Here is a 12,038-nt window from a genome sequence, read left to right on the forward strand (position 1 = left end):
CATGACTTTAGACCTAACATCGATCTTAAATTCACAATTAATTACATTATAGGCTGAATTCAAGACTTTAAAATCAAGACAATCTTTCCATAAAATGCTCAAACCACCTGAAAGATCTATAGGATTAATTAGATAACTATTAGGATAGCTTAATGGTCTTAAAAAAATCATTCGTCTTCTTGCAATAAGTTTTGGTTTCTGCAAGAAATATGATAGTTGAGTCATCAATCCTAACAAGACTCTTGAGGTGCGATCTGGTGTCTTTATTACCGAATCCCTGGACATTCCACGAGATGATTCTCATTTTGGAAAACAAAGCTTCATTTCTAATTAGAGAAAAACTTTACACCGACCATTTTTACAAAGACCGCTAGCGGTCTAGACTCCATCGCTAGCGGTGCAGTTTCTACCTTTCGGTTGAGACTCGACCGCTTAACTATTTTCCCATAATGGCGCAGCCGGTTTACCAGGCCACCTGGAATGGAAAGGTTGAGACTCGACCGCTTAACTATTTTCCCATAGTGGCGCAGCCGGTTTACCAGGCCACCTAGAATGGAAAATGGATGGGTTAGCCACCCCCATAGGAACCGGCCTAAACCTCGCCTGGTTAAGTGGTAAAAGTGGCAAACTAGGGGTCTGTTTACCCTTTGCCATGCCCATAGTGGGTGGAAAAGTGGCAAACTTGGGCTTTGCATGCCCTAACGAACCGGCCTTAGGTGCTCACCCACCGTCACCTAGTCCCAAGATTTTCCTTTTTTGCTAGATGATGCAACTAAGAGCAAGTCTTATGGTGGAATCCAACCTATTCCAAGCGTGGAAAAACCATGGAATGTCAAGTCTAGTGGCTTCCAAGTTGGGGCTTTCCACAAAAAATTCAAGGAGGGTTCCATGGTTTGGTGGAAGGGTTCGTGGAATCCATCTAAACGTCAATAAGAATAGCGCTAAACGCAAATAAGATTGACGCTAAAAAAACGCCATTAAGAATTGCGTTTTTTTTATCCATAGATTTAAAATGAGTTGTTGAAATGTAACGCCCGAAAAAAAATCTTCATTCTTAATTGCGTTTTTTTAGCTCAATTCTTAATTGCGTTTATTTAGCTCCATTAAGAATAGCGTTTCTACTATTCCACCATTACAATTGCGCTTCCATCCACAGTTTCAAGTGCTGAGGTGGCGTGGAAGATGGATGGATTTCACCAGACTTGCTCTAACGCAGCGAACTCTCCCTTTTCGAATTTTTTAGGTCAAAAACAGAACAAAGAGAGAACGGGAGGAAGGGGCACAACCGCACAAGTATCGAACTCTCCCTTTTCGAGTTTTTAGGTCAAAAACAGAACAAAGAGAGAACGAGAGTAAGGGGCACTAGCGCACAAGTATCGAACTCTCCATTATTGTTACTGTAAAATTTGCAGTTCTAGGGCTTTTTTTCGCATCTGTTCACACCATCCCTCGTTGGTCAGTGTAAGGGCAAGAAGACGAATTCGTTCTAATCCAACATATTAAAGATTTTTTCATCTTTTTAGGGTTTTTGATAAAACTAATAATTTGTCGTATTATTGCAGAGAACTCTACCTATTCAACTCAATATCGAGTAGATATTAATTTTTCTTTTGAGCATCCAAACAACAAAAGATGGGAGAAAGGAAAGTATTAAACAAATACTATCCGCCAGACTTTGATCCTGCAAAGTTACCCAGGAGGAAGCAACCCAAGAATCAACAGATTAAAGTTAGGATGATGCTTCCAATGAGCATCCGCTGCAACACTTGTGGGAATTACATTTACATGGGAACCAAGTTTAATTCACGGAAAGAAGATGTAATCGGGGAGGTAAAGTTTTATTATCTTTCATGTGTTGTTTCCATCATATTATCTTTCACTTGCTTAACATGACAAAGTGCTTCTTGTTTGATGAGCAATAAGTTGAACTCAAATTTCACTCTTCTAGTGTGTTAGTCAGGTGAGTAGTACCTTAAAAATAGCAACACATATTTGAATTTGGTGAAGATTGTACTTCATGACTGCCTACGTCGCCTTGTTTTAATTTTTAAGGAGTGCGTTAATTGCATCATCTAGCTGGTTTACATGTTTTAGATGGTTAGGGTAGGGTAGGTTGATTTGTTTGCTCCACTTCGCTATTAAAGAGTCATATTTGATAAACAGCAATAACTCTTCTTTGTATCCATATTGGAATATTAATCGTAAAGTATAGACCAAAAAACACCATTACAACATTCACTCTCAAGGTTATAAGATTATCCCTCTAAGCCTTGTTCATTATTGTTCCATTTCTTTTTATGCTATGCAAGAGAATGTCAAACTTTACCATGGCCAGTTAGTGCTACCTCACCTTGTCTTTCAGCACATTGTGACACAACATCACAGCATGGATTACATTATAGAATATAATAAACTTGTATGAATTGTACTTCTTGTTTTTGACAAACTTACTTATCTGGCTATTGTTGAAATTGTTCTTCCTTTTCTTTCTGTTTATCCTCTTACTCAAGGATTCACTTCGAAATATAGTTAATCTTAATCATAGGTAATCACTCGGTCATCTAAATAAATCTCCTAACTTCCTTGGACCTGTTTGAAACCAATATGCGTTTGTATTGTTTTTCCTGGATTAATCACAGAATTACTCAAACCCTTCTTATAACCTACTAAGGGAAATTTTTTTCCTTCTGATGTGCAGACGTATCTGGGAATCCAAATTTTTAGGTTCTACTTCAAATGCACAAGATGCTCAGCAGAATTGACAATGAAGACTGATCCACAGAATTCAGACTATGTTGTTGAGTCGGGGGCAACTCGTAATTTTGAGCCTTGGCGCGCTGAAAATGAGGTGAGATTTTATAATTATGCTACTGAGTCTTTCTCTGCTTTTTAGGGATACATGATTACTTCATGTGTTTGTGCGTCCGTTGTTGATATTGCGTGAAACTTGCATCAGGGTATCATTGCTGACTACTACATCCTTATTCCATTAGGAGGCAGACAAGGATCAGAAGAAAAGGGATCAGGAAGAGATGGGAGATGCAATGAAATCTCTGGAAAATAGAACACTGGACTCCAAGAGAGAGATGGACATACTTGCTGCTCTGGATGAAGTGAAGTCTAGGAAGGTACCTGAATATCTTAAATTTTGAATGCTACTTATTAGAAACTTTACGGTGTTCACATATTTTTAATTTTCATTAGACAACTTCTAAATCAAGAAATACTTATCCTTACTTGTTTTTCTTGTTTCCATTTCAGTCTCTACAGGCTACAGTGACTGTAGATGCAATGCTTGAGGCCTTGCAGCGTACCGCTGAGGAAAAGGTACAAGATTTATGTTGCTTATTTGAAAATGAAATTCAAGTGTTAAACGTGGTTCCATATTTGTTATGCTTGTCTGTTTATCAGTATATATGTTTTCGCGCTTTGGTACAGTGCAGTTTGAGTGCTTCTGCATATAATTAAATTGGTCCCTTCTTTTTTCTGTTTTCCAATAAGCAAAGCCTATAGCTATTAAATGGCGTCATATTTATGTCTGCTACTATTCTTAATCATTCAATTAGGTAGAGTCAGACTCGGTAGAATGCGATTGGGTAGTCAGGTAGCAGAGAATGAATCTGCTTAAGCTGAACATTGTATTGAACATTGGAAGCAATGGTGCAAACTGATCTCACATATAAGCACTGATACTTCATCTTCTTTTGTGGACAATCATTTTCTTCTCCTTTTTATCAACACTAGTCAAACCACATGTGCGATGCACATGCTTGAATTTTACTCTTTTAACAACACCAAACTTGATTACGATGATATTTTTTTCGTAACATAAGATTTAATGTTCTTTTTTGTACTCGTCACGTAGGTAGTTCAAAGAGCTTTCCAAATATGTTAATTTTACAAAAGCAATTTTGTCCTTTTGTGACCAACCAAAATACCTCTCTTCTTTATATTAGTATAAGAAGATTTAAGCATAGTAACTGACATGAATCATAATCTGATATTCGAGTTTTATGGGTTGTACTCCCTAGGTAACAGAGAATGAATTTCAGTCTCTAGGGACAAAACTAAGTATTGTGTTCCTTTCTTTCTTATCGTCCTGTCTCTATGTATTTATTGGCAGGAGAGGCAACTGGAGGCACAGGATGAAGCACTCATAAAATCCATTTTTCATGTAAGTACTACTTCTACTGTTATGTTACTATTTTATTTGTGACATTGTTTTTCTCACAAGAATCCTTGTCAAATGATAAAGCAAGCACCAAAAGAAGTTGTTCGGAGGATCCATGATGAAGATGTTGATGAAGATGACCTGTACCAGCTTCCTACTAAGAGTGGTGGAACTTCTAATGGTGATTTGAAGGTATGATTTTTTTTTTCACCTTCTGTACGAGATGTATTCTATTTTTTCCCTTTCTGTTTTCGTAGTTGGCATATATGCAAAATGGTTTGTCATTATCAATATCAATGGTAAAGAATGCATGTTCACAGGTGACCTCGGACTTCATCAGGCCATAGTTTTTCTTTTTCTTTCCTTTCCTTTACTTTCCTTTCATCTCTTTTTGCATTTGACAAGCTATGATAGTGATAAAAAATAACCGTACAATGGAAGAAGGAAGAGAGACAAATAAAATTGACAACTTTTTGCTGTTAAATGGCAAACCTCATGATATTCTATCTGTTCTTACAATCAACTTCTGTGAGTACACAATAACCCTTTCCTTTCGATCTTGATGACCTGCCTCAGAAGAACAATCATTTTCTTATGTTTATAATACCTCCTAGTAGATGTATTGTGTTCCGACGTTATTATGTAATTAGAAGTAGTTTTGTACTTGTATAACAGACCTACAAATATCATGCCCTTGAACCCCATGAATCTTGTTTTTTTGGCAGAGAAAAAATATTTCTGAAGATCTTGGGATTCCAACAGATTCGTTGACAAAGCACAGTGTTGCGGAGAACTTCAGTAAAAAAGGTAAGCTGGCTTGAGCTTGTATAAAAAGTTATGTATTGGTAAATGGTATTAGTACAGCTGAGTGCTGAACCATAAATTTTAGCAAACCCGAGAGGAAGTTTATGCTAGATTCATCTACAGTTTTCAAAACCTTGTAGGCTAGTAGTGACATCTTCTTTTTTTCTTTTTCTTACTATTATTATTGTTAAAATCTTATTTCCAGTATAGTTTGTTTGAAAGTGAGTACAACTAATCTAATGTTAAGCATGTTTATTTTGATACATCCCAAAGCATAATTTACTATAGTCCTGGTTAACCTAGCTATTGTGTTATCTGTTATTTTAGGGTTGCATCTGTTTTACCTCAATATTACCACCTAAACAACTATTATACGGGGCCTGTGTAGCATCCACTTCCCTCACTGAAACCAGTGTCGAATGCTGCAAGTACAGGCTTTTATCCTTTATCTAATCATATGTTGTTATATTTTCGAAAGATCTAATCATATGTTGTTATATTTTTAAAGAGAGTAAGAGGTGTTCCTTTAAGAAAATATTTTTCTTACATGTTCAGGAAACAATAGTGGCCTTTTTCTTCAACTGTGTTGCCATGTATGACCATCGGCGATGTATCCGGTTCTGCGCTGTTGTGATTACCACCTTTTGCCAAATCTGTGAAATACTGTATATTAGAAAAAGGATTTCTAACTGGGAAAGTTGTTGGTTTTTTACTGATTGAGGGCTTTTTGTTTCTTTCCTTCCTTCCATATAAGAACTGACATACTAGACTGTCTTTCTATCACATAATGCAGTCTTCCTTCTTTTGATAATTTCTACGTTTATTATTGTCGGTGCAGAGTTGAAGTCTAAGCAAGCCCCTTATCCCTTGTCCATTTGTACTAATTTTTCTCCTTATTGCTGTGGGCAGTTAAATCTGGTGGGACCGAGGATGCAAACAAGCCGAAGTTCGTCTACAAATCTTCCACTGTTAGAATATCAGTCAAGAAGAAGCCGCTAGTGGCACCTACTACCTTGGAAAAGGGTAAAGCAAGAGAAGAGTCGAAGAATCAAGATGTATCGGAGCCTAAAGCCAAAGATGCAACAGAAAGCACGGGACTCCAGTCATTATTGCAAAGCTATGACTCTGACGAAAGCGACTGAAAGTGTTCCTAGATTCATAGTCCTCATCTTTCATGTTGATGAGACTTAGCCCTCTTCTCTTCTTAGTAGTAGGATGTTTGGCGGGGTTTGGCGAATTTGCCCAGTCTTACACCTTGGGGAGCAGAATAAAGGACTAATGTGTTTGAAAAAGAATTATTACTTTATAATTGATATAATTGTCTAACTTACTTTAATACTAGCTATTATTTCATTTCAAGTGTTCTCATTATTTAGGTCGGTTCCTATGGGCATGGCAAAGCCCCGGGTTTTGCCACTTTTGCACCCACTATGGGTATGGCAAAGTGGCAAATTTGCCACTTAGCGAGGCAAGGTCTAGTCTCTGCCGGCCGGTGTAGTGTAGTGTAGTGTAGGCTGCTAGCGGTAAAGACTCGGCCGCCCGGTGCAAGCTACATTGCCCAGTATATGTGATGCAACGTCCATAAATCCATCCCCTACAAATACCTAATTTCAATTTCATTTCAACTCCCACCATCTTCATATTTTCTTAGCATTTTCTATTTTTCAAAATATGAACATGGTCCAGTTCATAAAAGAGCAACATGCTACTGAAAATTTATGCAAAAATGAAATAAAGAAGATACAAGAGCTAATGTGCCAAAACAAACAAGAGCACATAGTTGAAATTTTAGTACCGCCGAAGATGAATGCATTTGCAGAAATTATGTTGTGTTTACTAATCATCCCATCGTTGATGGCGCACTCCAAGCCATGCCGTTTTGGGAATGCATTTTTCTGAAATTTGAAGAGCTAGTGTGCCAAATCAACCTCAACAATCATTATGCGATGGTGCTGAGTGATCGGTTCAACATAATTTCTAAGAATGTCAAAAAGTATATTGCTTTGATAATGCAAGCGGCTCGAAACATGAGGAGTGGTGAAAGCCTGATGGACCTTGAACAAAGGTGTGGTGCAGAGTGGCTCTGCAACAACGGAAAAGAGTTCTGATATGGAAGTTGTTATGAAATATTAAGAGTGTTGCCCAATTTTAATCCAGTTTATATGTTTTGATTTCTTAATTCTTAACTTAAGCATGAATGTAAAAATGAATTTTCATTTATCAAACACAAGTACAATTATTGAAAACGCAGGGGTACTAAGTACACCACCAACTTTTTCGTTCGGCAACCTGTATGGACAAAACCTAATACAATTGCAAGTAAACCATGACAATATGTATATAGAATTTATATCTCTAACCTCTTCTCAATCAATATGTATATAGACAAGAGTCCGTGAACCTGATTGTTAAGAAGAGGCTTGGACGATCTCAAAAATCAATATCCAAGATCAATTTAGTTGTATCCAAATAATACAATCGAAATTCTGCCAAGTAACTAAACTTGTTATCTATCTTTCAAGATACAAATTCTACAATAAACGAGTCTCGTAATCAATCACAATTAGATGGACATATCTACTTAGATTGAATGCGTACAACTTGCGTAAATACAATTATAAAGATAAATAATATAATGCAGAAAAAGAAAAACACAAGACACCAGAAGTTTTCTTAACGAGAAACCGCAACTGTAGAAAAACCCCGGGACCTCGTCGGATTTAAACAACAAACTGTATTAAGCCTCTACAGACACTTGCCTACTATCAGACTTAGGACTGGAATGTAGTTGAGACCGAATCCACCCTCCAGGCGATTCAGTTACAGTCGCGCTCCTTATGTCTCTTGAACCTTGCAAGGCTCTACGTAATTGATTCTCTTAGCTGACGTTATTTACAACCGAAGAGTTGATTCACCGAAGTGTAGACTTTTTGACACCAATATGCCTCTAACAGATAAGCATATTTGATTTCCGTTTAGGTCAAAGATTATGGCGAGGAAATCTGTTTGCAACAGACAAAGCTGGCAAAACTCACAAGTCCGGAACATACGACTCCCTAAGAGCAGCCTATATTCTTAACCACCTCTCAAGAACAATCTTCAAAAGATCAATTAAGATCAGATTTCATATATCTATCTTGAGGAATCACAAAGTCTGAGACGAAGAGAACTTTGCGATTACTATCTATCTTGCCCGAATAAGATTACGAAAACCTCGATAACAGAAAACCAGGATCAGGATACACGAACTATCAAGGTAAAGATAGTCGGACATGGCTTTGGGAATCCCCAAAGCGAAGTCTTTTAGTCGTAAACCTAATTATGTTTCTCATAGGAAACCTAGGTCTATAGAGGATGACTCTAGAATCAACTAGGACACAAAGTGTCAGGGATTGATTTTCCCAGTTGAAAGGGCATCTCTATTTATAGTTTTCACAGACCAGGGGTTGCTTAGGATTCAAGCTAAGATAATTTGGGAATAAAGGAGACACTTTTAGGTCTTGAAAATACAATATAAGAATATACACTAGGAACCGGTTCCGGAACCGTGTACAGTGACTGTTCAGTTTGGCAAGTATGCCAAAGAACTAAGGAAATTTGATGTTCATTTAAACACCTAAGAGTTTAATCATGATGCACACATATAAGTGTTTGAGTGATCAATGAAGTCTTAGAAGTGTTTGAAAGAGTTCTAGCAATGCTAAACATATTAAAATATAAATCTTTGAGCATCTATTGAAATCTACTAGGATAGTTGTATAACGGTTCGTGAACCGTTAGGCTTGTTCACGAGTCAGGGTGCAACGACTCGTGAACAGGGTTGGCCAACCCTACAAGACTACCAAACTTAGTTGACCATGGTTCATGAACCGGGTTCACCAACTACTAGCTTATAATACCAACTTCAAAAAATCAGTTCACAACGGTTCGTGAACTGTTCCCAACTGAACTCACGGTTTGCGAACTTGTTCGCCAACCTTCATGTATTTCTGAAACTCATATATATATGGTTTGCGAGCTGGTTCGCCAACCTACCTAAGTAGAAATATCAGATGTTCGATATTTCTCTCTTATGATGTTTTGAAACATTCCCACGTGATAAAGTCATTTACATGGACAATTTTCAATTGATCCACAAATTAATTCAAACAATAAATTGCTTAGAACTAATATTGTTAACGATCGTTGGGCATCTTTGCTAAAATCATATTTCAATATTTTTAACAAGACAAGCTTGATTCGAAACTTCTTATTTTTAAATATCCAAAAAATCATACGACATCGTCTCAACCGATAGAATGGTACGATGGGGGTTAAAATAGAATGATTCAGTCTTTACATACCTGATAAAGAAGTTCTCCAAATGTCTTCATCGATCTTCAGTCTTCGAGCGTGATGTCTGATACTCAACTATTAAATTCTAACATAGTCCGAGACTTGACTTAGTAGACTAAAAATCAAGATATAGTTTTGATCATCTAATATTGCCAATAAGCTTGAGATAGCATAACTTGTGGTTCAACCAAACATTACTCTAACAATCTCCCCCTTTGTCAATTTTAGTGACAAAACTATTCAATACATCAAAATAAATAAACTTTTCAGCTCAATCCATTATGCTTGATTTCCTTGGTTCGTCAACACACGTCTTGAATTTTTCGTACTTCAAGTTCTTCGATGGTTCTGCATGTGTTCGTTTAGCACCTTTGTTGTTGAAGATCCATAGCGATAACAACTTATGAGAATACTAAAAAAGAGATTTGTTAGACTGCGGTAATCACACTCCACTCATCAGTTTTTATACAGAGACATAGTATTGTTACCTTCCTTAAAGTTCAATTGCACCACAACTTCGAAGCAATACTATGGTGATATGTTCTCCCACTTAGTCAATGCTTACTTCTTTTGCAAAATAGGCAAACCTATAGATAATAATACACTCCCCCTTACTTGATGCTCCGAAAATCCATATGTAATGTAATAAGATATTACTTAATAATTCTCCCAGTTTTTATCAATTTTTTTGGCAAAGGCGAAAAATCGGGATCACAATGAATTAAACAAAAGAGTTTCAAGACTAGAAAACATGTTAGAGCGTTGCTCGGTTGAACCCACCAAGCGTTGGTATGTCAAGGTTGGTTGTCATATTTTAGTATGAAAACTCATAAGTCGCTTGATTAGATTACTTGAGTCAACTTCGTTAGGTTAGACTAGGAAGTCTAGATATGTTGAGACATACAAGTATTACTCCGAAGACCTGAAGATTTCGAAGACGTATCGAAATCAACGATAACATCATCCTTCCACTTAAGGTTAGTAATACATGACTTAACTTGTTTCCATTTCCATATCGTAAGCTTTTAAGTCATTACTGATTGAGAACATAACATGCGAAGTTATATTTATGAAACTCTAGTATAATATACTTGACCATCATATTGAGATCAAAGTCTTAAAGAACAATATATCAATAGTGATAAGTGCTTTATATTGGTATATTGAATTACAAAGCATAATGTTTATGTTTTGAACTTCGTAATTGCGATATCGAAATAATCTTTGTAACCCGTTACTAGATTATGTAGTGAACATAGGTTTGATTTCATACCCCAAAAACTATGTTTAATTACATGAGTTTAAGGAATTAGATGTACGAACTTGTTTTGTAGTCGAAAGGAAATCAAAAGGATTGATGGTCCGTTTTTCATTAAAGATCTTAAGGGTGGAACGATCCTAACCTATATTGGGAATCAAGGTAGAACTGATCCTATATTATATTGGAAGTCAAGGTAGAACCGATCCCTAACTATATTGGGAGTCAAGGTAGAACCGATCCTAACTTGTTTTATGAGTCATGGTAGAACCGGTCCCAATAGGCAAAACAGATTTCTTTAAGTCACGTACACTTTAGGTTTGTGTGATTTGAAAATTGAGTTTGCAAAATAAGAAAGTTCAAGATATCGACATAATGAGTAATTTGAACATGTGCTGAAATCTTATTTCTTAATTGTTCATAGATATTCCTTGATACTCAAGGTGAGATCCCAAACCGAAATAACAGAGAATATTTTTGAGATTTTCGAAATTAATATGTTTTGTTTTACCAGTAATCAAAACATATCTAAGGAAAGATATATTAGTTAAGTGCTAGCTAATATTTAGTTATCCATGAAGATATCGGTTATACATTTGGATATTGGTTGGAATCAGACAAAACCAAATTTAGGTGCTTTATTGCATATCTTAAGAATATCTTGGGTTATTGAAATTCCTCGGAGTCCAAACTACCTTGGTATACAAATAGTGAAGTTTTTTTTTCTTACAAACTCATCTTGAGACAGGAAAACTTCATCTTTGTTGTTTCTGGTGTAGCCGACTAATAGTATTCCCATAATACTATCTTGGAGACAAGAGTAACCTAATTAGAAGATATCTCTTACATACGCTAGTTTAAAGACCTCTTTGGGATAAAGAAGCATCTACTAGTACCGTTGGTAGGAAACTAGAATTGGATTGTTATTTTAGTTTTCAATTATTGATTTGATTGACTAACGGTTGTTAAGTCTTGATTTCGTCTAGTTTGATTATTCTTGAGAGCTTTCTCTTCTGACATAAGGTCACTCAAATAGATCAATAATTTGACGTTGACCCGTGATCTTCCATTGTTAACAGGATCCGTTCTGTGCGGGATCGATCATAAGTCAGGAATCAACTTTGTTACTGTGCAGGTACATAAAACTATTGAAGATTTGTAGACAAGAAGATTTTCCTTATTGGTTTCGTTCTTGTGATTTGCTTCGTGCACAAACTTGATCGGCTGGGATTTGAATAAATCTAGTTTATCTTTTGATAGACTTATTATTAACTAGTCGTATTTAGATTGACAAGCTATTATTTGGTGGTACTCTTTAGTATCCGAATCTGGTGGTTCAGTTTGACTCGATCTGGTTAACTTGTTTAATCCAAAATTTGGAAGATCTAAACCCGACAAAGGAGTTTAATTGATTTTTAAACAGAAATTCCTTTGTGACACTCAACATACATATCTCTGATTGATTTCCTG

At 36.3% G+C, this 12,038-nt stretch overlaps 1 protein-coding gene across 2 annotated transcripts; it reads left to right on the top strand.

Annotated features, from left to right (window-relative positions):
* Positions 1-1,258: 1,258 nt before the first annotated feature.
* LOC113297471 (YJU2 splicing factor homolog) lies at positions 1,259-6,331 on the top strand. Of its 2 annotated transcripts, none has more exons than XM_026545955.1 (9): positions 1,259-1,455; positions 1,563-1,830; positions 2,699-2,848; positions 2,994-3,128; positions 3,262-3,327; positions 4,124-4,174; positions 4,256-4,363; positions 4,897-4,978; positions 5,885-6,331. In XM_026545955.1, the coding sequence occupies exons 2-9, from the start codon at positions 1,633-1,635 to the stop codon at positions 6,115-6,117; spliced, it is 1,023 nt and encodes a 340-aa protein (XP_026401740.1). In that variant the 5' UTR covers positions 1,259-1,455; positions 1,563-1,632; the 3' UTR covers positions 6,118-6,331. The 2 variants fall into 2 exon arrangements, with proteins under 2 accessions (XP_026401740.1, XP_026401739.1); XM_026545954.1 differs by having other exon boundaries at positions 1,260-1,461; positions 5,885-6,328.
* Positions 6,332-12,038: the final 5,707 nt, after the last annotated feature.

Source organism: Papaver somniferum, chromosome 7 (assembly GCF_003573695.1).
Source record: "Papaver somniferum cultivar HN1 chromosome 7, ASM357369v1, whole genome shotgun sequence".
In the NCBI taxonomy this organism is placed as follows: Eukaryota; Viridiplantae; Streptophyta; class Magnoliopsida; order Ranunculales; family Papaveraceae; genus Papaver; species Papaver somniferum.